Source organism: Anarhichas minor, unplaced genomic scaffold, assembly GCF_050575085.1.
Source record: "Anarhichas minor isolate MPS153535 unplaced genomic scaffold, ASM5057508v1 ptg000046l, whole genome shotgun sequence".
Taxonomy (NCBI): domain Eukaryota; kingdom Metazoa; phylum Chordata; class Actinopteri; order Perciformes; family Anarhichadidae; genus Anarhichas; species Anarhichas minor.
This window is the reverse complement of record NW_027466492.1, coordinates 629,641-656,951: the sequence shown is the minus strand read 5'-3', so window position 1 is coordinate 656,951 and position 27,311 is coordinate 629,641. Positions and strand designations below refer to the sequence as shown.

At 42.4% G+C, this 27,311-nt stretch overlaps 1 protein-coding gene across 3 annotated transcripts; it reads right to left on the bottom strand.

Annotated features, from left to right (window-relative positions):
* Positions 1-1,731: 1,731 nt before the first annotated feature.
* On the bottom strand, positions 1,732-26,524 carry ccdc9 (coiled-coil domain containing 9). Of its 3 annotated transcripts, none has more exons than XM_076111950.1 (16): positions 26,403-26,524; positions 24,721-24,773; positions 24,415-24,519; positions 22,884-23,033; positions 19,135-19,947; positions 18,144-18,227; positions 17,554-17,718; positions 17,256-17,437; positions 16,188-16,249; positions 14,906-14,950; positions 12,290-12,410; positions 11,331-11,460; positions 10,000-10,786; positions 9,670-9,870; positions 8,994-9,149; positions 1,732-4,441 (listed from the first exon to the last, which is right to left on the bottom strand). In XM_076111950.1, exons 2-16 carry the CDS (start codon positions 24,721-24,723, stop codon positions 4,437-4,439), a joined length of 3,009 nt encoding a protein of 1,002 aa, XP_075968065.1. In that variant the 5' UTR covers positions 24,724-24,773; positions 26,403-26,524; the 3' UTR covers positions 1,732-4,436. The 3 variants fall into 3 exon arrangements, with proteins under 3 accessions (XP_075968065.1, XP_075968064.1, XP_075968066.1); XM_076111949.1 differs by lacking the exon at positions 1,732-4,441 and adding an exon at positions 6,700-6,758; XM_076111951.1 differs by lacking the exons at positions 1,732-4,441; positions 14,906-14,950 and adding an exon at positions 6,700-6,758.
* Positions 26,525-27,311: the final 787 nt, after the last annotated feature.

Below are 27,311 nucleotides of genomic sequence, written 5' to 3'. Positions count from 1 at the left end.
GTCGCGGGGACTTGCCTGCCGGCCGCTTTCATCTTGGCATCAACGCTAAAACCTTATCCGACGATTTTTCCTCTGCGGAGTTTTGCGTGTTCATTTGAGTGCGGGCAGCAGAGCCAGATGCGCCACTCTGCCCTTCACGGCTGTCCTCTCCTCCGGCCCGGGTAGCTATAGGAAGCGGTCTAAACCGCAGGGGCAGCAACGCGGGTCCTGCAGCCTCCTCCGGTGCCGAGATCCACAGGAGCGTAAAGATCTCTGACCCCTCCGAGTCCTCCGTGCGCACCGGACAAACTGAACTCAAGGAGGCTGTCTCTGGCATCAGCTGGATGGGACTGCTGTCAAGCTGGCCATGGCTAGAGAGGTTTGTTTCCGGTTGGGCTTTTCAAAATAATACAAACTGCAACCGCGAGAACGCAAAAGATAAAGTCTTGTTGATCCCCAGCGGGACAATTTGGTTGTGGAATAAAGTAACGGACATTAATATCCAGAAGGGCTAATTAAACAAACAGCAGCCTACAGGTAGTGTTATATGTTTTTTATCAACCACTAGAGAGAGATAAGAGGTTTCTGCAGCATACTAGCCCATCTTTAACATGTCAATTTTACTTTGATTTAAGACTTGCTTAACCAGAAAATACACCTGCAGAGTAAACGCAGTGGTGGAAAGCAACAGTACAATACTACTGAAGGACTGTAGGACACTTTTCTACCATTTTAAAAAGGTGCTTGTAGTTTGAGTATTTCCTATTACCACTTTTTTATACTTCTACACAGAAGCAACTATTGAACATTTTACTCCACTACATTATTGAAGATTCGGATTAATAATACCCCATATAAAATCAATAACTGATGATCTAATATTTCAGATTAAAATAAAAACTTTGATCGCCAGGAGGAGATTTTACTCTTATTCTGAAAGAACATTTGTCACGCTTCCGGCGCCGCTCAGCGTGCTTCTGTCTCACTTGACGCAGCTTCGGACGAGGAGGGGCTGAAAGTACGCAACACCTAACGATTGGGTCATAGTTTGAGAGAAACGTCCCGCAGCAGAGGACGGGAGAGATGCGGTCTTCAGCCACAAAACATCACCGCCTCTGATTTCCTCCTCCAGCCTGCAAAGATGCGCACGGCAGCGGGTCGCGAGACATCAAAATGGTATAAAAGGCTTTCCCTACACAGACGAGTCATCGGCTGCAGCCGGAGAACGTATGGGCTGCGCATTGAGCGACGTTAACAGGGGATGAAAAGAAGAGCTATGGGCCATTCTTATTGTCCTGCAGCCTGCAAGGTCAATATCGTGCACAACACGAGGTTCCAACACAAAAAGACGGCACTCTGGGTATTCAATATGTGCACGAGGCAGAATGCTTTAAATTGCCTGGTGAGCGGGACATAGATTCACGCGTCTCTGTGGTGGATGAGTAGATGAGCAGCGAGGTCAGTGGATCTAATCATCTGCCTCCAGCATTAAGAAACGTCTTCCTCACACTGAACATTATTTCCATTTCTCACAAACAAACCAAAGCAGAAGTAGCTTCTCTTCCCTTCCAGTGGAGAACAAGTGATGCAGTGCCCTCTAGGGTGCCCTTCCTGTGGCGAAAATGCAAGGAAGTGCACTCTGGGTGCCTTACATGCTACAACACTCGCTGGCGTCTCTCCTCCATGCAGCTGGTGCTCTTTTTATCCGTTTAGTCTCACACCTACAGAAGAAATCAGACCCGACTCCAGAAATCAGAGAAATACATTTATTGGCTAAATGAGAGGAACAAAAACTGATAAGCAGCCGTGTGCTTTACATTTCATGTGGGTACAACCATCAGGGCTCTTTCTCTATCTGATGTATGCGCTGACGAGGGACATTTATTTCATCAACGGCTTTGACAACATTAAAAAGCTTACAGTTTTGGATTCATGCTGGTCCTGATAATCTTTATGAGAATGGCTGCACGTTCTCAGAGCAAGTTCATGTATCAATCAGGAAGACATTGTAGAAATGGATGTATATAGAAATATACCCTGCCTTAGTTACAATCCGTCATCGACGCTCAGAAAAACAAACATCGATGTGCAAAAACACCCTAATATCTTTTCATAGCTCACAAGCTACTTTTTGCACAAACAACCAACGGTGGAATGTTCTTTTCCATTTAAAAACTGTACATATTGCAGTTCCTTTCAATCCAAAAGCATCGTTTTTTCCCCTCTAATACAGAAAACAAAACAAAAACCATTAAAGCAACCCATTAACCCCGGTGTCCACAGGCATGATTCAAAGCGCAAACTAAAAGCCCTTAGTGTGTCGAGGCATCAATGAAGGCTTCCATTCCAAAATAAAAAGTAGTAATTCATCATACTACACTTTATGCAAGTCTGTCTTTCCAAATTACAAAGTATATCCTCTAAACACGGCTGTTCAAAAATAACTATTTAGCGTAAAGCCAAAAACACTCCATTCTGGAGTGAGACCCTTGATCAAAGAGAATAAGAGGCCGTGTGTCCTTTAAAGAGCTTCAGACAGATATGAACAGATCAACAAAATGACAGCACAGTCTGCGTCTGATTGTGATGCACAATTACAAAATTAAAACAGCAAACGGACCGCCGCCTCGAAATACATAATTGGTATTTTGATATATTGGAGAGGAGGACGAGGTCACATGGTGTTCTGTCAGAGCGCCCTCAGGCAACACACCTGATCCTTGAAGTTAATCCGAGTAGAAGCTTCAGGCCAAAGATCGCTGAAGTCAGTTACTCTACAACAGCAGGCCTGCACAGCTGGCTCTGATGCAAAACAAAACATAAAGCACACTTAAAACACCCCCATCTATCTGCAGTGAAGCCCGTGGTAACAGTCGGGCTGAAGGATTCTTAGTTCTGAAGGATCTTTAGTGCATCCAGATGTCTTTAGAAAGAAATAAAATGGAGCCTTGTGGGTCCGATATGAAAAACAAAAGTACTTCTCTGTCCAAGTAATTAAAAGTCACATAATAAACTCAAAGAGCAGGGCAGGCTGCACATTATGAACACTAATGGAGATCACAGAGATGGTAAACAGTCACAAGATGGCCACCACAATCACTCACAACAGACGCCGCAACCAAAAGCTCAGGTTTTCTTCCTCTTCAGGCTGGTTTGGTGGATTTGGAGCTCGTCATTGTTAATAGTGACGCTCGTTACCACATCAACACTTCTATGCTACGCTAGCTGCTGAAGCTATACTGAATGTTTACACATGCTGCTATCGTATTACAATGATTGTATCTGTGAATTTAAAAAGTGAACCCTACGGACTAAAAGAGTAAAACCGCAAAAGGATCCATCTCTTTAGGTTCCTTTCCATAATGTTGTTAGACGCTTACAATTATCACGCACGTGTGAGGTAGTGGTTCACACGGATCTGTAATGGTTGGCTTTAGCTTCCATCATTGGATTTTGAAACCTGTTTTTGCTGCTGAGTCAGCTGGACAGCCTGGATACATCCTTCAAACACATACTGTAGACCCTTCTGTCTGCTTCTCTCTAAAATCGCTTTTGTTTTCCCAAAGACTAGATAGCTGTATTCAGGGAGGCAGTCGGTGACCGTGTGGGCTCCACGGTGGCTCTGACAGCTTGACGGAGTAGCAGCGGGGGGGGACTGTTCTCAGCGAAGGGTCAATTCCACTGATCTTACACACCAGTCTGTTCACAGGAGTTGGAGAGTACCCTCTGCCCATGTGGGAAAAAAGCTGTATAAAATCTGATAATCTGCCTCAAGTGAGGCCACTCGGAAAGATGAATTCATCCGTTAACTCAATGAAGTGATCATTTCCCAACTGAAAACAACAGAAATTAGCCACGTTTGTTCCGTTCCTGAAAAAGCTGAGCGGTACGTTTAAAACAACAAAAGATATTGACCTCCAAACTGGTCAGCTGGAAGCCTTTTATAAACCGATACGTCCTCGCAAAGCCCGCCTGCACATCACCTAAAACACTGACGGGTCAGCCAATTCCAGCTTCCAAATTAATAAACTTACAATCTCAGAGGGAAAATGTTGCGCCTTGCCAAATTCTGTAAAGTTCTGAGCGTGTAAAAGTGATTTTACATAAATGATCTTGAAGTGAAAACATATCTACACGTGGACAAAATCGGATCAAGCTTAATTGTCCCAGTGCAGAAAAGCTCAACACCCCACAGTGAGAACAAAACATAGAAATAAAAAGAAAACAGCCGATGAAGGAGATTTCACTCTTCATACTTAACAGAGCGAGTCAAAACATGGCGGCGGCCCAGAGGTGATCAGACCCACTGATCCAAAAGAAACAGCTGAGCAAGAGCGCTGCACAGCCCCGCCTCCTCATGATGGTAGTCATTTCATTTCTTCAGATGTGTGGCGGCCATTCCAGTGACGAGTAGCGTGATGCTCCTCATCCATCTCCTCTCTTTGTCCCCAGCAGCTTCAGCCTGTTGACACAAACACAGGGAGGAAGTGATGGTGCATGTGAGTCACTGTGCTGGATGCAGTTATCCAAAGATCATCACGGTAAACATGGTGTGCACACGAGTGGCGCGGGGGGGGGGGCACACTTACTGTGACTCTAGCAGCATTATTAACAGCACTCATTCAGCTCCTCTGCTGAATAATTACAAGCAGCACTTTTATAAACAGATAAACTATTTTAAATCATTCATCGAGCACACGAGTTTATTGCTTCCTTTTCTAAAATGTCAGGTTCTGCCGGCTTTTCTCACTTTCATGTCACCACGAATCCTGAAATCTTTTGGATTTGGAGGAAACATCCCTCTTCTGCTCTGTGTATTTGGGCTTAACATTTCTTAAAAGTTTGACATTTTGGGAAATGCACTGAAACTTGGCTTTCAATATGTCGAATATGTTTTTGTTATCCTCGGTTTAAATCAGTAAAAAAAAAAAGAGATACAAAAGAGATATAACTTGTTAGTGAGTGAGTTAGAGGTGCTGATAGGCCGATTGTGTTAACGTCAAACTGATGCAGGCTACCCGTTTCCCCTCCATTCTGTGTGCTAAGCTGCTCACTGTAGCATCAGATTTAGCAGACAGGACATCCAATACTTTTCCATTGATGAAATAAAAATAAACTAATCTACACTAAGTAATGGTCCAGTCAAAGTGGACCTGAAAGTACACATTTTTGGATGAAGCTAGTGGAGGTTGATTAGTTTTTCTTTACATCCGCCCATTTTTTCCCATCATGCTTTCATTTTCTGAATTTGAACACTGACTAAAAAAAATCTTAAAAAAAATCTACTTGTGCTTTTTATTGGGATGTTTGCTGGTACTTGAGTGTCAGATAGTCCACCGTGGAGCCTCACAAGCATCACAAGAGTTAATTCAATCAGACTTCGAACGCTCGCCCTTCTGTCTGCCCGATCGCCTGTTCAGCAGGCAGCAGCTCATTTCCTCTGAAAAGCCTTTTAAAAAACATAATTGTGCTTCCAATTTCCCTGGTTTCCTGATCTCCACCCTGACACCAACACACACGATAACACAAGTGTGTGTGTGTGTGTGTGTGTGTGTGTGTGCATGACACAAACACACCATGCCCGCATGAGCTCATCTGGCCGCTGCTGATTATGAGTCATAGGAAGAAGCATAGATGGCTTTTGCACCAAAGACGACAACAGATTATCTTTCCGTACCAGTAAAATGCTTCATCCGACACGTTTCTGTTCTACTGAACATCAGAAATAAGAATTTCTAAATGTTTCAGCCTCTAGTCTTAGGCACTACTGCTGTAAAGAGGATTCGTTACTACGTCGCCTTTGCTTTTTTACACTGAACCAAACAATGTCGGCATATTGCTTAGAGATGGGACGATCCCAACCAATATCCATATCGGGTTCCAGTATGACATCATTTTACAGACATCAGGTCACATGTACTGCACACAACCTGTAGAGGCCACTGAAAAATAGTGACATCTTCAAATGTCTTATATTGTCCAACCAAACAGTCCAAAACCAAAATATAATAAAATCCCAAAAGCATTTTTGGCCTTGAAAAATGAAGGTAATGATTAATTGATCTTTAAATGAACTGAGGATTAATTAACTTATTGTTTCAGCAGCTTTTATAAAGAGTCTTGGATTACTTGGTTGACGACTGAGGTGAACGACCCTTATTATATTATATATAAATGATATCGCTGGTCACTCACTCCTTCACTGATTGGGGGTCAAACTAGTCTTCCGCTTCTCTTTAAAGGGAATATTCTGCATGTTTTATGTGGCTGTCCAATCAGAGTTGATGGTAATTGTAGTCAATTAAAGCCATAACTTCCTTATTGGACATCCACATATAAAAGCAGCAGAGATCACACTTTAATGAAGCCATGTAGCTGAAATGGATGAGCATTACTGGGGTTCCTTTATTAAGTGCAAGGAAAGAGTCTTTTTCTTTCTTTCTTTCCATTTCTGATGTTTTGACTTTGTGAATCTAAGCAGCACGATAATATTCTAACTTCTACGTTGTCACACTCTGGCGAGCTTACATTTGGAACAAGTTGATCTAAATGAATTTGTTTTCTAAAACTTAGCCATTAGCCAAAGTGACACCACCACTAATGACTGGACTTCCTCATCTAGTTTGTGGTTTATTCACTTAGCTCACTTCTAAACCTCCGTGTGCAGACCGAGGAGGACTCTCAGCAGGGTGAGTGGTTCCTATTCCCACTGGTGAGAATGTGCACGCTAATGAATCATGGTTCCAGGAGGTGCATTTCTGTCCAAGTGGCCGGTTCTACTGTATCAACATAAATAACAATAAGGCAACAATGAGTTCGCATTGGATCAAGAACGACTTGAGTTTTTTAAAGTTTGTCTCCGGTTTTTCTTTTTGAGTCAATATTAATAAATTAATTTTTAGGAAAAAGCATAAACACACTTTAAAATGGTCTGTGCAGAGGAAGCAGTGAAAGAGGTTGAGTTGTGACAGGAAGGCTCTGAATCATAAGGAGCTCAGCAGGAAGCAGATTGGAGTTTTTCATTCATGGACACCAGAGCTGGAGGCCCTGCTGGTGTGACCGGTCATGCAGACCGGGAAGAGCCTTCAGAGGCTCACACCGCTGTGCGCTTTAATAAAATGTCCTCAAGTATCAGAAAATTGCAGTCACATCATAGCCCAATGTTGAATTTCAATGTGCAGTTTTTGCTTTCTGGTCAGAAGTTAAAAACAAAAGGAGGCAGTAAAATAACTGGACCATTGATCAAGTGTCTCAGAATCACTTCTCGGGTTGCAAAGACTTCTTGAAGAGACATTCATGAAGCAACAAGAGGGACGACTTCCAACGTCGCCGTTTGACATTCAGAGCTGGAAACTAGAAATGATCATGATGTGATAGAGCTGCGGTTTGAAACATGAATACATTATCATTTACTATTAGCCTATTACTTTGTACACTTACTAAGGTAATATATGCAAAAATGTTATGTTAAAATGAAAACCCATAATGATATTTAGAAATACAGCATTAACAGACTAAAAGTCATTGTTCAAAATGATCTTTAAATAAGCTTATTGTCATCAGGCTTTCCCGAAACAGCTCTCCTCTCACAAAACATATCTGCATGAGAGTAAATAATCTGAGATAAGCGTGTTATAAGTTAAAGTCCCAGTGAAAGGATAAATAAATGTTCCCAGTTTGAATCCCGTGTGCCTGTTTTAATTGTTGATTTATCTCTTATTGTATGCCACACATTAGTATTTCTTTAACATCAAATCCCTGTCTTTGATTCTGTAAAACGGTTTCATGACTCATCCTGCACTCGAGGGCCATTACAAAAAGAAATCATCCAATCAAATGAGGCTTTGAGCGACTAGCTAGCCCCGCTGCTTCTATAAAAACTACACTTCACTGCTTGTGGATTGTAGTCGGTTAAAGAGTAATATGAAGACGTTGGAAGAGATGTGTGTTCCAAAACAATGAGGTCTAATTCATTCAAGGGACACTTCAACTGGGCTCTGCGTCACTGCAGAGGATTTGATTTACATCCCTCATTCAGCTTCACTTCACTGGGACCTCAAGGAAGTTGATAAAACGCTTTCACTCCTCGTCCTAAGAGGAGGACTGTAAACGCATCCCTCTTGGAACTGATTTCCTTCTCTGAGACGCTTGATGAATACGGTCGTGATTTGTGTGTAGATCTCCAGTTTGGCTCTGCTAAGATACATGTGTTCATCGATGTTGGCGGAGGCATCGCCCTCTCAATCTGTGCACCATCTTAAGTCCAGATTTGTTGGAGACATTCAAAGGCAGCTCTTTCCAGTTGACTCCTCCAGTCTTAAACACAACAGGCTTACCTCCTGGGATTGTTGCTCAAGACCTGGATGCAGTCGTAGATTTCATTTTGATAGATAATGTGGTAATTTGGTTTGTTTGGGAGGGCAGTTTAGCTTGAGACATCTGGTTCCCAGGGTGCTATGAATGTTCAGAAAACAGGCTCACATTTCACTGATACCTTTTTTTCCTCTCAGCAAAGGGATTTACAAACTCACTTTAGCACCGAAGGAGCGAAGAAGAGGAGAACGCGAGGAGGAAGGATAAGGGCAGTATACACAGGGAGTAAATACAACAAAGACGATTAAAGGAGGTGGAGTTAGTGCTAGTACACATCCATCACAGTAGGAGCAGGAAGACAGTCAGGAGGAGATTCAAACAGGAAGTAGGGTCTCCAATGGTTGGCGGAGGCTCATGTCAGATCCAAAAACCCGGCAAAATGCTTTGTGAGTGTATAAATATGTCTTTGGATTTGTCATGCCACCAAACAGCTCCCACCATTATTCATTTAGACATGGAAGGAAAAGAAAGAAGAAAGTGAAGCGGAGTGAGCGGGAGAACTACAACAAGGACAACGAAGACGAGGATATCGAACAAACACCTAAAAAAATAAGACCGAGCAAAGTGCGAGAAGGTGTTAGAAGTGTGCAGGGGGTTCTTACAGTAAGGCACAGTCTCAAAGTCACTGATATAGACCGCACCTGAGGACGTCGGCTCCGAGGACTCAACTTCCTCTGCTGTCCGAGCAGCGTCGGTCCCAGCGGCCATCATGTCGTCATCTTTCGCTTCTTCCGGTTCAGAGGAGCTATCGTCAACCTCCAGGGCGGCTGGAGAGGGAGGGGTGTCCAGCTTGTCCTCTGTCAGAGAGAAAACATTTCAGCGATTGATCTATTCCATTGATCTCTTCAATGTTTTTTTTACCCTCAAATAGCACTTGATCATCCACTTTAGTCTAGACCAGGGGGGGGGGGGGCAATTATCTTTCACAAGGGGCCACATGAGAGACAGGGAGTGTTGTGGAGAGCCGGACCAATAGACTGAACTCAATCCTGCTCAACATTATTAGCAGGCTGTACAATAGACAAATATTGAATAGATTACCTTGAAAGTTTGTTTCGACAACCGTGGTGACACACGTCATCATGACACACATTTGTGTTTTTTTCTCTGTAAATAGCTTCCTGCTGAGGCTCAAAGCACTACGAGAGCCGTAAGAGTCAGCCAAAACAGTAAAGTTCTGGACTGGACACCTGAACAATGAGCTGTTTTGAGCATTTAAATCAACGCTCCACTCTGCCAAAGTACAGCCTCAGAAAGCTGCTAGCATGACTGTAGACTTTTAGCCGTGTCTAGTTGGTTATTTGACGTTTCTATTACCTTGTGATGGAGCAGCAGGTGTATCCTGGTCCGTCGTCACGGCAGCCTCGCTGACCTCAGAAAGGGAGGGGCAAGAAACCTCAGAGGGGGCGGGGTCAGATGGCGGTGGCACGGGGGAGTCTGTGGGGACGGACTCTGGTTCTGACACTATCACAGTCTGCTGGGCTTTAGTCTTTTGTGAAGGAGAGGAGACGTCTATGGCTGCACATAAAAGGGGGGGGGGGGGGGGAGAGAGATTAAGAATAAGGGAGAAGAAAAAGTAGAGATAAGACACAAGAAGTCAAGCAGAGAAAACACAGAGTTAAAGACAACTGGGTTTAAGTATTCTACCCGTATCCTCCTCTTTCTGTGGCTCAGCAGGTTCATTGGAGCTGACAGCTTGGCTCTCCATCGCTGCCTTCTTCTTCTCCTCCTCCTCCTCCTCTTCCTCCTCTTCTTCTTCTTTCTCCTCCTCCTCCTCCTCTTCTTCCTCTTCTTCCTCCTCCTCCTCCTCCCCTTCATCTTCTTCTTCTTCCTCCTCCTCCTCCTTCTTCTTCTGGGGTGGGCTGGCCTCCACGCTGGGAGGTTTCAGTGGGCTCTCGCCTCCCATGCTGCTGCAGGGTGACTGCATCTCCTCCTCCTCCTCCTCCTCCTCTTCCTCTTCCTCTTCCTCTTCCTCCTCCTCCCCTTCTTCTTCTTCTTCTTCTTTTTCCTCCTCCTCCTTCTGGGGTGGGCTGGCCTCCACGCTGGGAGGTTTCAGTGGGCTCTCGCCTCCCATGCTGCTGCGGGGTGACTGCATCTCCATCTCCTCCCCCCAGTCTGATACAGGCTGGTGGCTCTCCAGAGGGAGGAAGGGGCTGAGGGGCTTGCCTCCCTCTGGGGACTCCTGAACTGCTGCCGGGGGCGGGATGTGGACTGTGGGCCTGGGAGGCCTCTGATCTTTGGGGCTTCCTGCTGATGTCGGTCGAGAACGAGGTGGGGGAGATGTAGGGGAGTTGTCTTTGCTCTTGGCTGGCTTCTCCTTCCCGGTGTCTTTCTTCTCGTCGCGTTCCAAGTCGCTCCCTTCGTCGTCTTCTCCGTCGCTGGCATCCTCCCATTCTTCGTCGTCATCTTCTCCGTTTCCGTTCTTCGGCTCCGCCTGAGAAAAGATTTGAAGAGGTTTATGGGAAAGTAATTGAAAAGAGTTTGCAATCTAAAAACCTGCAACAAGAGTTTTTGGTCACTTGGGGGCAGCAAAATGAGCCGTTGATTCAGTGAACCTGTTTGCATACAGGTTGTCAATTTACACAATCACCATTTAAATCACTTCTTTGTTGAGCTTTTAGGTTTGGTCTCTACCAACTATCTGGCTAAGTAGCTGCACTATGTTCACCAGCTAGTTCACAACTTTGTCCCTCTGCTGTTTGTTGCAGCAGTACAGTGGGGGTGTTAACGCTATCAGAGCTGGAAGACACTGAAACACCCTAAAGAGTGAGGGGGAACTGCAGAGTTGGGTGAATTCATCTTTATTAATAGACATTTTAAATGTGTCAACTATTTAAAGCACTTTCTAAATGAAATAATTGCTTCGAGTTCCACTTTTTCAGGATTTTTCTTCGTTCTAAATGAAACTTATATCAAATCTGTTCCCAGTCTGGGTCTGACTCCAGCATGCATTATTAATACAGATGAAGCTCCTGTACCTTCTGTGCTGCGGGAGGTTTGTTTTTTATTTCCTCTTTCTCCTTCTTTTTAGTCTTCTCCTCTCTCTTCGTCTTGTCCTCCTTCTCCTCCTCCTCTTCCCTTTCTCCTTCCCAGCGGTTATCATGCATGCTGTCAAAAGGCATCAACACACATCAACTTTGGAAGCAGCAAACTCACAAAGAAAGATATCACGTCTCCCCAAAAACACACACAATGCATTTTACAGCGTAAACAAATCAAGGAAGAACAAAAACACACCATCCAGAACTCCCTGATGTCCTGGACCATATTCCAGTACTCCGATCTTGTACTTAAGTAAAAGTAGCAATACTACAGTGTAAAAATACTTTGTTAAAAGTTCTGCATTTAGAACTTTACTTGAGTAAAAGTATTAACATAAAAAAATACTTAAAAGTACCAAAAGTACTCATTGTGCAGAATGGCCCAATTTATAATAATATTTATTATATTACATTATAAATAAGACTGCGATAATGTGTTCAACACTTTAATTGTGCAGCTGGTAAAGGTGGAGCTAACGTTATTACTTTATACACTGCTGGGTAACTTAACTTGTAATACATCATAATTTGGTATATTTCTATTTTGTATTAATAATCTGAATCTGCAAAGTAACTAGAATTTTCAGACATATCTAATGCGGTAAAAAGGTACAACAGAGTACAACGGAGTAGAAGTATAAGTGGCATAAAATGGAAATACTCAAATGAAGTACAAGTAACCTGAAGTACAGCACTTGAGTAAATGCACTTGGTTCCATTCCACCACTGCCAGATTCACAATAACAGGCCAACAAATGGAAACTGTCAATAAATCAACCTTGAAAATAATAATCAAATGTTACGAGTGATAAAGCAGCATCCTATCGGTTCTACAGTAGACATGTTTGAGCATGAACGGGTCATCTTTGGTAGAGGACAGACTGTGATGGATTTACCTGTAGCTCGGTTTCTGTCCTCGGCCCCTCCCTCCTCCCCGGTCGCCTCGCTGCCCCAGGGTCCTGCCCTGGGACAGGAAGTCACCAAATGACGAAGCTTTCGGAGGCCGCTTGCTGTCGTCTGCAATAAAAAAATATATATATATTGATGGCGAGTGAATCATAACGTTTTGGGTCAATTTATCTAAAAGTTAAGGTGAATTCAAGAGGAGAGGGACTGAAAGATGGGAAAATAAATGGTGGTGTGTGGTCAGAGGGGGAGGGGGGGGGGGATACTTTACAGGAAGTGATGCGTAAAGGGAGTTATTAAGAGGCAGGAACCACAATTCATGATCCAGACAGTGAGTCAATAAGCTCAGTATCATCACATTTTATGTTTAAATTTGCAAATGAGCCATTATCTAATTTAGGAGAAATCTACAGACATAAATAGACAAAGTAGTAAAATAAAAAAATAATAAAATAAATGTTTCCTTTCCAACGTGTTACGGAAGCAAAATAACCCAAAATCTCAAAACTCATCACTGAATGAAAAACGTTTTTGCCTGTAATGTTTTGCGTTTTGTTTTGAGTATTTAGTTAAAATAAAAATCAGCCGCAATCCAAGAGTTGATGTGTTGCGTAACATCAGAGAGGACACTTGTGTGACAGCAGCTGTCCTGCAGTGTCAAACTGCCTCAGAGTCCATCTGAACTCTGGGACGAGGTCAAACGTCTGTCCGTTAGCTAGTGGATGATGGACGGCACAGAGGTGGAGGGAAGGAGAGGAGAACTCACAGATTTAAAACTGGCTTCCATGATACTGTGTGTAACAGAGAAAATATTTGAAAATATTTTAAAGTATACGACATGCTGAGAGTTCACTTGGTAGTGGAGGTCGACATTGAATGTTCCTGACGTGGTGAATCATTTTGTTTTTATATAAATAAAATAATCAGGAATGACAAAAACGATTTAAAATGACACAAAAACAGAAAAAAACATTAGGTGTGGAGTGGTAAATGTTCCACCTAAGAAGCTGTGGTGAAAACCACATTAGTGGTAATTATGTAAATGAGTACATGAATGAAAGATCCCTTCATCTCTCCCCTCATTTCATCGTGGAGGAAAACAAGAGATGATGAAATGAGAAAACATACCAGTATGGGAGGGATGTGACGGAGAGAGTGATAGTGAAAATGATTGAGAGAGGAAAGACAAGTAAATAAAAAGAAGTCAAAATGAGAGAAATAGAAAAGATGAGCGGTCAATGGAGATATGAACAGAAGCAAGAGGGAAAGGAAAGTGTAGAAGAGAGACAGATGGAAAGAAAACCAAAGAAATGTGTGGGAATGTAAACCGTCACAGTTCAGGAACACTGAGGGAGGAGGAGGAGGGGGAGAGAGGATGGGGGAAGAAATGAGAGAGAGAGAAGGTCAGAGAGGAGATGCAGCGAGGGGGGAGGAGCTCCAATGTGATTAAAAAAAAAAAAAATGAAATGAAGGGATCAGTGAGGAGAAAAAAAATTCTGGATGAAGAGATTGAACAGAGCACCCTGGGGCTGTGAAGAGGACACTCAAGTCATTCCAGAAATTAGAAATAGAGGAGAAAAAAGGAAACACACACACACACACACACACACACACACACACACACACACACACACACACACACACACACACACACACACACACACACACACACACACACACACACACACACACACACACACACACACACACACACACACACACACACACACACACACACACACAAGCCAAAGCGAGTGCATGCGTTAATGTGGGGCAGGTGTAATGTCATAATCTGTGACGTACTCTCCAGTCAGACACAAAGAAATAAAGAAGCCGGGACTGAACAGCTGTTAGGAATAATTTTCGGCTTTTGTTTGAACTTTCTTGCCACAGAAAAAGGCGAACATCCCCCTCGGGGTACTCCGAGGAGGCGACACAAGCACTAAGAAATATTTGAACAACACTGTCACACATTTGAGTTTGGTGTGTGTGCAGTCAGAAGCTTTCAAAGCATTAAAGATGAGCAGATGTTTACAGATGCTCGCCCAATTCCAAAGCAAAACCCTGAGAAGAACTGGACTGTTTGTGGTCAAACCTCACTTTCACTGTTTTTTGTGACACAAATGGCTAAAATCCAGGGGATTTGCAGGACATTTAATACTTTTTAAGAGATTTTAAAGATTATTAAACAGCCCTATTAGAAAACATGAAAAACATAAAATGAGAAGAATATTCTGCAATTTAATGTGCATTTGTCTTCAGTCTAACGTTTTGCATACGACATGTTCGGTTATGTGCTTATAGCACATTAAAAAAGGCCACCGTTGGATGTTTTCATGCTTTTGAAAACTGAAATGAAAAACTATTCCGGTTGTAAGTTTGTGATACTTAAACATACTAACATGGTACATGGTCAGACATAAGTGCAAACTACAATTAAATCATATTAATAATAGTGAACTATGTTGATGAAAATGATAAATACAACTGTGTCTGTTATTGACGGACTCTGGTTCTGGATGCAGCTGTTGTGCTTCAGACAGACACACAAATGGAAACAAAATAAAAACACACAATGTAATCTCAGTCCCATGCTGTGGTCTAACCTGAGGCCCTGCCCCGAGGCTCTGTACGAGAGTTACGCCCCCGGGCTGCATAGAGGACACACACAAACACATTACAGTATGTACAAAACCCAATCAAACCCAACCAAACCCCCCCCACACACACACACACCTTGTCCACAAGATAAATCAGAGACATGATAACGATGTAAACATTATTCACTTTGCTACAAAACAAAAACTGTCACTAACGAGGTAAACGCGCGAGACACAGATGAATCAAGGTCTACCTGTGTAAAAACTTGCTCCACATAATAGTGTTTATTTTACTAGAATGTTGATCAAATTTATCCCAATTGTTGAGTTGCATTCGAAAATATGAAATTGACAAAACTGTCTTCACTTCCATAAAACTGTAGTTTAAAATAGCACTTTGAATATTTCTGTCAGCGTCTCACTCTAAACACCTTAGTTTGAATCTTTATTATCCTTCACGTGTCAATCAGTCCAGAGTGACTGGTTGTTTCACCAAAACATGTAGTTGTGCTCTTTAAATGTGCGTTAGAACAGAAGAGCAGCAATAAAGATGCAAGGCCCTTTGGACAGAGTTTGACTCGTGTCGTGGGATTACTACGGTCCCACAGTGAATTATTTTTATCAGGCGGATGACTGCCTGGAATTAAAAACATGCATGAGCAAAATGATGTCATCATAAAGCTCCCTTGTAAGGACACGGTAAGGAGACGACTTCAGAGTCTCAATGTGCCTCGAGAACCACTCGACGAACAGATTGCTTGTACGAGTCATTGAGGAGAACCTGCTGCATTCAACAACTCTCTCCTATTTGGAATTTTCTCTTAGGACGAACAATTTACAGGTGATCCCGACCTGTTGTAGGAGTCACGTTATCAGTCTGTTATCTAAACCTAACGTTTTCAATAATTAATTATATTTCATTACTTTGAAAAACATATAAATTACATTTCATAAACATGCTGACGTTATCCTGTTTGAATTATATAATTCTAATATAATCTAAATGTATTCATATAGACTAACAATATCATTCATTTAAATTGGCTATTGATGCTATTGTATAACACGACAATATTAATTCAAATCATTTGGCCCGTCCTGTTGCAGTCATCGATCGCCTTGCTGTGACGAGACGTTATATTGAACCCGTTCTCTTTTATTTCAATGACAGTACCGGCCTCAGGTGACACGGCATTTTAAAAATAAGATAATAATTTGGTGTTTATTTAATAAAGGCTGGTTCGTAATGGTCGTGTGTGTGTGTGTGTGTGTGTGTGTGTAGACTTGCCTCTCCTGCCGCCTTGCTCGGGTGTGATGCCCTCTGAGGCTGCATATGGGTCCTCCTTGAACCTGTGAAAAAGGCTGCAGGGTTAGAAACACACACACACACACATCAAATATCAGTGTGTCCTTCTCGTCACTCCCGTCAGCTGGAATAAAGATGACGAAAAACACTTTCTATCGTCCTAACCTGCCCTCTTTCCAGAGATGGAGGAATCATTCAGATCCTTTACTTTTGTAGACGTATTAATACCACACGACAAAAATACTCATAAGTTCAGCTCCTGCATTAAAAAAGGGAGTTTAAGTGAAAGTATGTCAGTATAATCAGCTAAATGTAATTAAAGTATAAAAATGTCCCATGTGGCTGGGACTACTAGTATACGTGTATTGTATGTGGCTACAGTGTAGAACAAATATTTAAAAGTGTTCCTCCAGGTTCTGTGAAATGATAAATATCTGGTCCTCAATGTGTGCGTGTTGTGCACTTTGGGACACAACAGTGGGGATGTTGGGGAACATTTCTCACAAAGCATAATTTGAAGAAGTTAATTTGCTATTTTTGTGACTTCGACAGCATTCTGGTTCTGTTAGCCGTCTTGATGCTCCTTTTGAGACGCACGACTTTAATTTTAAATCGATTAATCGACTACTTTGATGATCAAATCGTTTGTCCTTTTTTCAGCAAAAATCCAAACATTTGCTTTAAAGCTTCTCATGTGATGATTCTCTGATTTTCTTTGTCACATAAGAGTATTTTTTGAGTTTTAGACTGTTGGTCAAATAAAACAAGCATTTTGAATTACATCATCTTTGGGCTTTGGGACATTTCAGCAGACTCCTTTTACCATTTTCTGACATTTAAAACAATTAACTAGTAAATCGAGAGAGATACCGGCCAGATTAATTGATAATGAAATGAATTTTAAGTTGCAGCACTAGATCACAGACATCAAGTACACAGACAATTCTTAAGTCAGCAGCTGCTCTGCAATGCGACGAGTTTCGAGCTGCTCCTCCTCAGGCAGCATCACACAAATCTGTTCAAACTCAGGTTCAATATCGTCTTCCTCACATGTTCTCTGTCTTCTGTGCATCCCACTCTCGTCTCCACTGGCCCGTGGCGTTACGATGGCGTGCTAGTCTCTCCTCGTCAATCTGCTCACGCTCCTTCTTCCAGCACAGGTACTCTGCTCTCTCCCGGCCGGTCATGGACATGGTCATGTCCGTGGAGCCTTTCGGTCCAGGCCTTCGACTCTACAAAGACAGCAGGTGTTACAAAGTGAGGAAAATGAATAATGCTGCAGCAGAAAGTACAAGACTGGGTGGCTGTTAAAAGCCACAGGACCTTTTCAAAGAACGACATTACTCACAGTCCACTCTTTCTCCAGTTCGGCTCTTGTCTTCACGTTATCAAAGTCCAGCCCTCCCCAGTTCCGGACATGTCTCCTGCTGCCCTCTTTGCGGTCTATGTCTGGCGCCGGGCCTGAACGTCTCGGGTCGTCCAGGAAGTTACGGAGCGGCTTGTCTCCATCCGGCTAAGGAGAAGATTCATTAATGTAAAGCTCTGCCACATGACGTGTCCTCCATGTTCATTTTGACCACAGACCAGGTAAAGCCTGTAAACATAAAGCCTATAGGAGGTTAGCAGATAATACATCTGGGATCACTTTGAGAAAGAAAAGGGAAATATAATTCATCCATGATTTAATAAAGGATTTTTATGGGTTTTTTTTCAGGCTGCCAGCTACTAGGACTTCCTTCAAATGTAAGCAGGGCAGTCATTTTTATATTTTTGAGGAAATATGAGTGTTTCAAGTTGATCAATAAAGCTGAAATCTGAGAGTCTCAGAAGGCAGGAGACGGGAATCTTGGATGGTTTTGAAAAGAAAATCAAAGCACAACAGATCAATACCATCTGATGAGCTAAAAACACTTAATCTGTAAACAGTGACTCTCATACCCGCTGTCCTCTCTCATACTCTGCCATTTTTTCCATCTCTTCATTCATCTTCTCAATGTTTTGTCGCCTCTTCTCCGCCCATTCCTGTCCAGAAAAAACAACAACAAAGGGCTGCATCATTAGTGACAGATTAGTGACAACTACAAGATGTTAACATTGGCACTCAGACCAAAAACATAAAGGATTAAACAACTCGGGAAAGTTCACAGCTGCAAAAAATTATATATTTTTTTATATATATATATATATATATATATATATATATATATATATATATATATATATATATATATAGGCGACTCCTCTGGTTGGAAAAAGAAGTCTGATTGTATAGAAGTCTATGAGAAAATAACTCTACTTCTCTCTTGATTTATTCCCTCAGTAAACATTGTAAACATGAGTTTATGGTCTCAATCTCTAGTTTCAAGTCTTCTTCAATACAGCATGATATTCATTTAGTAACTTATGGTCCATTTAGAGTCAAATAGACCATAAAGCAGAGTATGCTTTAGGGTGGGGCTACACGGTGATTGACAGGTCACTGCCACTACCAGAGACGTATACGGCGTCTCTACGTCACTCCAAATATGGTCACTTCCGTTCACTGGTTGCAAAACCCAAGATAGCAACTGTAAATATGCCAAACAAAGCTTTAAAACAGCAGTCCACAAATCAATGAGTGACATCACGACGACTACGTCCACTTCTTGTATACAGTCTATGGTTGACACCAACGCCGCCAGCCTGGCTCCATTCAAATGAATGAGGAATGGCTTGTTTTTTTCATACAGTAGTCTGAGGTCATAACGAACCACTTTCCCTCTCAGGTAAACTGATGAAAGAGGATTCCAAAAAAATATAGAAAATACCACCAGGTGCATCATAAGACTTACATGAAAATTATAATTCTGCTCTTCTCCAGTTTCACGATGACTTCATATCAATCAATTATGTTTAGAAGCTTTAAGAATAGTAGTTCATCCACACTCACCTTGGATTTCCTGTCTATGCCACCTGGTGTCCCTCCTGGTGTCCCTCCTGGTGTCCCACCTGGTGTTCCTCCTCCGTTGCCGCCTCCTTCTCTTTCTCCACCTCCTCCTCCACCTCCTTCTCCACCTCCTCTTCCCCTCCTTCCTCCTCTGCGTCCCGGTCCTCCTGACTCCCCAGGTTCTCCATCTCTGGGTGTCCGAGGTTCCCATTCTCTTCTCTCCTGGCGGCCGCCGCCTCCTCCTCTCTGACCTCCCCGACCCACTCGTCCCGACCCCGTCCTCCTGGGGGGGCTGTGGCCATCACTTGGCCCTCCCCGGTTGCTGTCGTTCGGCCCCCCTCTGTGCCCACCATCATTCGGCCCCCCTCTGTGGCCGCTGTCGCTCGGCCCCCCTCTGTGGCCGCCATCGCTCGGCCACCGGCCACCATCGTTCGGACCTCCTCTGTGACCGCCATCGTTCGACCCCCCTCTGTGGCCGCCATCGTTCGGACCCCCTCTGTGGCCGCCATCGTTCGGACCTCCTCTGTGGCCGCCATCGTTCGGACCTCCTCTGTGGCCGCCATCGTTCGGACCTCCTCTGTGGTCGCCATCGTTCGGACCCTCTCTGTGGCCGCCATCGTTCTGACCCCCTCTGTGGCCGCCATCGTTCTGACCCCCTCTGTGGCCGCCATCGTTCTGACCCCCTCTGTGGCCGCCATCGTTCGGACCCCCTCGGTGGCCGCTATCGTTCGGACCTCCTCTGTGGCCGTCGCTTTCCTCTGATGTCTTCCGGCCGCGGGGCGTTCCAGGTTTCCAGTCGTTTACGACTCTCTTGTCCTGCAGGAAACACACAGTAATTACAACATGGACAGTAGGTTTAAGTTACTAAGAACCATATTTTAATAATTTCAGTCAGTATGTGGAGCAGGGGATCTCAACATGGCGGTCCGGAACTTCAGGGGTCAGCAAAGAAATCCTTGTCTGGTCAGAAGATTATTAGGATAGCTTGTTTCGGGTCTCTTAAACCAAAACATGTTGTAAATCACTGTAAATGATCTGTGCACACGACTGCTCCATCATATTCTATTCTAGATGGTATTTGGCTGGTAATTAAGTGGTAAATCTCTGAGTTCTGAAAATCTAGCAGCCAATTGCCCAATGGGAGGGGGGAAAAAAGTATTGCCTGTCCTGAATTTAACGTCTGTACTTAATTTAAACACACTCAATCTCCTCAATCTGAAGAATTGGTGCCATATCAAAAGTACAAAAGACTAATCAGGGCTGTGGATTATGCAAAACTACAACATGATGAAAACGGAGACAAAAGGCAAAGCTTAAACTCAGGGATCAGGAGTCTGTTGAACAGACTAATGAACCAAATTTGACCTTTTGACTTTAATGAATATCCATTTAGACGAGTACACATGTGGAGCAGATGCCCCCCTGTTGCCTGTTGTTGAAACTGTGACCTAATTGGTCAGAATTTCCATGCGAGAAAACTCCTGGAAGTCAAAGAATAAAAGAAGAGCAGACTCTCCTCTGTTTCAGAAATAGATTAATGTGACACCGTCCAATTTCACAAACTACGCAGGTCAATATTGGCACTAGTCATCATTTATTACATTGTCTGCATTTATCCGTTTAGACAAACCATTCATTTGGAAAATTACCACCTAAAAAATACACACAATATTCTAAATCCCCCCAAAAGGCGCAATGATTCCTACTCTTGGGTCGGATCATACACAAACAAACCGTACTGAAACGTACCAGAGTTTGTTTGTAAGCAGGCAGAAACCGTGGTGGTTGTTTTGGTCTGTACCAGAGTGGGACTGCTGTGTTCACACCTGCCCAAACGAACCGCACCCAGAGGGTAAACGAGCTGGAGTTCGATTCCACGGAACTGATCAAGGCAGACTTCAGAGACTAGCTGGTGACATAGTGGAGCATTTAGCAGCTAAAGAGACAGATATGGCCCTCAGGAGTTGTTAGTGGACAGAAGATCAGCTCTTGCAGGTTTAACAGAAGTAAAGGACGGTGCTTCTAATGTTAAAATATATATGTGTTGTTCGAGTGCTGTCATTTCTCATTCAACATTTCAGTTACAAAAATTGCTTTCACACAAATTTCTTTTCTAGGTAAAATAGCTTCATGTGAAGCCAAAATCACTCCGGCTGCTCTTCTTTTCTCCCCATATTTAAAAAAAGGAAAACTTTTAGGGAAGCTGACGAGAACGGAGCTCACAACGTGATCCGCTTGTGTTCATATGGTGCTGCTGGTACACTGATGCATTTAAACTATTTGCAGTACATGATACCAGATATAAAAGACTGAACTGAATCATATACTGAACAGGAAGAGTTGGATAAACCGATTGAAGAGCTTGTTTTACAGGATATAATCTGCTGGTACAACATTATGTTCCTATAACAGGTGCAATCATCTCAAAGTGGCTGACCAACAGATGAAAGCAATCCTCTCATCAACTCTCTGATGCTAACTGTTCGTATTTTCAGTCTGTGTCATGTTTTCATTTTGTGCCAACAGCATGATTGTTTTTTATGCCATTTTCCCAGACTGTATATTTTCTACATACAGTATAGAATTGATAGTTTTGCTAACAATATTGCTGGTTTTATTGGGCCATTACGGGCAATGTGGCAAATTACTCAGCAGGACTACTTCGTGGTAAAACTGGAGGCGGGTCTTGCCTCAATGTGATGTGCATTTAAATCACCGGATTAACCAAGAACAGACATTGACATCTGTTAACTTTTTCTCTGAATGTAGAATGACTTAATTCAGCCTCCAGAACTACAATGTTAAATTATTTATCAATATCAAAATGTACATATACTGTGATAGAACAGGATCACTGTACATTACCATTAAATACACAATGACTCATCCTGACAGGTTTACGGACTTTTACATCCCTGCAGCTCAAAGATCTTATCTTGGTGATAAGAACTGAAAATATAAACTAAACCGTCTGTTGTCTTCGCTAAGACAAATAATCCACTGTTCATCCATATTTTCCCATTATAAAAAAATATTTCTGTTAAATAGACCTCATTGGCTACTTTTCTCCTCTTTGGCAGCAATTTTATTTACCTGCATCAAACATTCATCAGGCAGTAAAAGCAAAAACAAATTATTATATGAAAAAGACATATGTAATAATTATTATTCTAACTATGTTATCATATTGTTTATAGTTCACCTTGTTGAATATCCTCTTTTGCTGTTTTTTAAGCAGTTTATTGCAGATTTATTTAATTTTATATTAAGTAATATATTCATGGTTCTGATGATGTTGTATATTTGTGTATATTATATTCGCTTACCGCACTTTTTTAAGTATGCTGCAGATAGGATTTTATGTATATTAATGAAAATATATCAATCCAAAATGCAACTGCTGGCCTACACATGCAACACAAGCAGTGGGCAGAGGACAGATGCATGATGGGTAGACTGGCAGGCATTTGGTTGGTAAACTGATAAACACAGTAATGAGAATCTGTCAGTTTATAAGCTGCGTCTTCTGTCTGCAGGATCATCATAAACCAGATAAAGAGGTTATCGTTTCTACAGCCGGCAAAACAACATCACATGATGGAAAGACGCGTCACGGTTCTTCTACAACTCATCTGTTGTGAGACTGTTATTTCAGTGGATGATTGTGTGCATCTGTGCGATTAGGAGTAAAAACTTTGAAAAAGTGCCATGATTGAAAAAGAAAAAGAATTAAGATCCACATCACGCCTTACCCCCGTCTGCTTAGAAAGGTCGACTGTGACAGTGAAGTTTTCTTTCTCCGTCTTCCTCTTGTCCGTCTCCGGCTCATGGGGGCGGGGCTTCCGGGGTGTTGTCACGGCGATGCCCTCCTGCTCTGCCTTCTTCTTGTCTTCCTCTATTTCCTGTTGAGATTAGGTGACCGAATGAGTGAGCTGAGACTACAGCCGGGCCCCAAATCTAAACTCTGGTCTCACATTTTAGATTTCTATTTACCATTAATTGGCCGTGTCGGATTTGATTCAACATGAATCAGCATATTGTATCATTTCAGGACAGTAAAACGTTATGGGGATGTTTTTGTATATTAATTGCAAAACAAGTACACTAAGACCATTATTATGTATTCACTGTATACATTAGTATGGAATAAGAACATATTAGATGAGGTCAACACCATATTCTGTGAAATGTTGGCGGTACATCCGACCACACACTTGATATAACGTCAGGTAGAAGAAATGGTAATTATTATATAGAGTAATACCAAGGTTGCAGATTCTTATTTTCATAATACATAATAGTTGTGTCGATACAACGGTTTCTCTCCTCAGACCATCTGCCAATCCTAAATGTCGATCCGGAACCAGTGCTCCCCAAATAAGAAAAATCTATATTCCACACTGTGTGGAACTTACTGGGACCGTGACTGAGTGATGGCAGAGAGACTTCTAAACCTTTTTAGATGACACTGGTAAAGAAGCTGTATTAAAAGGAGCAGTGTGTAGGATTTTGTGGCATCTAGTGGTGAGGTTGCAGATTGCATCCAACTGAATACTCCTCTGCTCACTCCTTCCTTTCCAAGCACGTAGAGAACTACTTTGGCCTTCACGCAATAGAAAACCACGAAAGGGTCCCTCAAATTTCAGTGTTCAGGTTGTCCGTTCTGGGCTACCGTAGAAATATGGCGGTGCAACATGGCGGACTCAGTCAAGAGGACCCGATCCCTATGTAGATATGAATGGCTCATTCTAAGCTAACATAAACACAACCATTCTTAGTTTCAGGTCATTATACATTCCTGCCAACAAATCCCCCTAAATGCGACACACTGTTCCTTTAACTGTAGCCTGTTGACATCACGACTGATACCTGATCTGCTTAATAAGGTCAGCATCAGCACCTGTCCCCAGAAAACAATTACAAATGCAAATACTTATTGTGGTGGAACAAGACTTATACCCAATATCTGTTATTATATAGGAGTGGACTTGCAATGCAAAAAACGTTCTATAGTGAAAAATGAAAACCTTTAATAACTGTTTAAAACATATATTTCTTAATAAAGCTTTCCACTAAGCTCAGAGATAGTTTCTTGATTTTTTGAAGGCCACGCTGGTACTAACACATAATATGACATCCATTAAAGTCATATGCACGTGTGCATTATGGTTTGTCTGCGATATCCTCAGTTATCTTTTAGCGTCCTCTAGTAGTATCACTAACTTGATGGGTTGACACAAAAGATACATTTTGTGTGCGTTTGTGTGTAAAAGTACTCCGTACCTGGTACCTCTTGACCAGAGCTTCATTCTTCTTCCTCAGAGCTTCGATTCGTCTGTCCAACTCCGCGTCCTTCTCCTCCTTAGTCTTGAGATCCACCGCTGAAGACTGGCACACAGATGAAGAGGAGGGTAAGGAGAGCAATGAAGTGAGGAGGAGGCCAGTCTGTCCTTCCATATTCTTATTTAATACACATTATGTAAACACAGCTGTGTTTTAACTTTGGCATCTTCCTTCCTGTATGAACCCCAACTTCACCAGAGCAGACAATATTTTATTCACAGTCATTTGTACCTCCCTCTTACTCACCATAGCTGCCTCCGACTTGTCTTCATACACAGGCGGCCGACTGCTTTTTCCTCCTGCGGGGAGGAAGATGAAGAGGATGAAGATGATGCTGTAGTGGGATTTTTAAAGGAGCCCCCGTCACACAGAATTGGGTTTTGCTTAATGTTCACTTGGATGTTTGAGTTTATCCGAGTTCCCCTTAAACCGGAGTTTCAGGCGTGTAACCTAGTGACCGTACATCCGGTTTAGAAGACGACCATGTGTGATGTGGAAACTTGAAGCCTCCAGTCTGTGCGTGTTCACAGAGAAAACATCTCGTGTCCAGTCAACTTTTGAAATAAACAATGTTTGTATTTTTCCGGATTTATTAATGAGAAAGGACTAGATTCAATGTTGAGATAATATTTTTTGTGCATAAACACTGTACACAGCACTATATATTTATATTAGATTTTACATTTTTATTGTCACTTTACCCTAATATGCTTTTACTTACCGTTTTGATACTTTACAAGATTGCCGTTTACAATATTGTTGATTCATTTTGTATTTACTTTGTCTACCACAAAACATCTATACCTATATTTAACTTTTGCATTATTTTGTGTCTTAGGTTCTCATATTTTACTAGTGTGATTCTTTTTATATATATTTATTTGAACATTGTTGGAGGGAGCCGGGGATCTAAAATGTTTAGTTCTTCTATGTAATAACAACTTGCTACTTTAAGCAGAGTGTTTTCTATGTCCTAAAACGTATATGGAGGTGATCTTTAAAAGCTGATAAACAATTCTAGTTATTTCCTTAACAAAAAAACAAATATTTGTTGTTTACAGCATAAGAAATGTGACTTCCCCATATGTTCTATAACAGCAACAACAAACAGTGAATGGCTCCCCACGTGCAATTTGATGACTGTCCTCTCGAGGTCAAATCAACAGAATCTTGTGCAATACTATCGTTCATACTTGTGCAATAACATTTATTCTAGATTATTATTTTAGAACCCGTGTTGACGGCTGTGGATGCTTGTTTGCTAAAGTTGTTTTGTCTTTTGTGGTGTTTTTCCTTTATCTTAAGATAGCACTGATCACGAGTAGCACTCCTTATGTAGTTGTATTCTGTACAATGACATAAAGGCTTTCCATTTCAATCTTTGAGGGAGAATGATGATAACAACCCACAGATTAATCAATAGTCTAATAAATAAATGGCGGTCCCTCTTGGCTCCAGTCTTAAAGTCGACGGGGTGATCCATCTTCCCTTTGTGACGTGACTCATCGATGTTACAGCTAATCACAGGTGAGGTTACAGCCAGGTGTGTGTGTGTGTGTGTGTGTGTGTGTGTGTGTGTGTGTGTGGAACCCAAATGATTAAATCCTTCACGCGTTTCCAAAGCTTCTGTAAGCGTATTAGAGCTGCAGCGGACAGAATATAAATTACCCGAGTCTCAACGAGCAACCGCGGTACACAACACGCGGACAGCACGTGACGTTAAACCCTTACCCTACTCTTGCAGTTGTATTCATCTGTTATATTTGACTCTGCTGGGAGGTAATGTAGGCACACTGAGCCATGTCTGCTCCGGTACAAAGCGCCGAAAACCCCACGAAGGAACACACCACACCACCGACACGACCGACACACAACAAAACAGCCAAATAAACACTTACAGCGTTTTAGCACCACTTTGTTTGTTTTACCTGTATTAGAAGGAGTAGTAACGACTGTAAAGAGCAATGTTTGGACTCTTTGCTCTTTGCCAATTCCTGCGCCTCAATGTGCCCTCGTTATTTAGCTTCCTGTTAGCTGCAAGCTAACTTCCTGCCAAATAAGGACCCCGTCTCGGTGGTTTTAAAGAGACAGTTGATAGATAACTTTGTGTTGCTAGAATTCCACTAATACAGCGATAAGTTGTTGTTTAATTAATATGTAATACATGTTTTGGCAAACAACGATGTATATCATCGAAACTAATATATATTACGTACAGTGGCGGCTGGCCAATAGAGGGCGCTAGGGCGCCGCCCCCCCTTGAGCCACAACATTTTTTAAATAAATTATACAAATTGTCAATATGATATCTGCGCAAAATATATGCTTTTCCTCCACGTCCTCTCCGCCTGCCTGCATGTCTCAGCTGGCTGGGGCGCTGGAGAATCTGTTATTCTGTAAACTGCCTCTGAACAGCAGATCAACCACTATACTAATTGATTCACAATTTTATGTCTATAAATACACAGTATATGATACCTAAGTTTTTAAATGTACATATTGTCATAACCCGGCTCCTAGGCCATGACAAATACGGCAGAGACACAACAAATGATGTTTATTTGACTAAATAAATAAATAGTTAACTTTCTGAAGTGTGTCAGTCAATAACATCAGTAGTGTCAACGTGAATGCGTGTGGGATGAAGTGTGGGTGTTGTCAGCGAAACCAAAGGAAACCAAAACCAAACTAACTGGCTGGGATCACTCCACGTACGCCGGCGAGAAAGCCCGCCCCGAGCAACGCCAGAGCAGGGTTTTTATGCCCTCCCTGTTCCCGGACCAGGTGCTCTGCATCAGGTAATCTGCTCTCTAGGGACAGAGGGACAAAAGCATACT

Excerpts from the sequence above, each read along its gene's own strand:
- ccdc9 (XM_076111949.1), bottom strand. Across the intron at positions 18,228-19,134 it reads GCATAGACAGGAAATCCAAG|GAATGGGCGGAGAAGAGGCG; the intron begins GTGAGTGTGGAT and ends TTTTCTGGACAG. Across the intron at positions 10,787-11,330 it reads AACCTCCCGCAGCACAGAAG|GCGGAGCCGAAGAACGGAAA; the intron begins GTACAGGAGCTT and ends ATCTTTTCTCAG.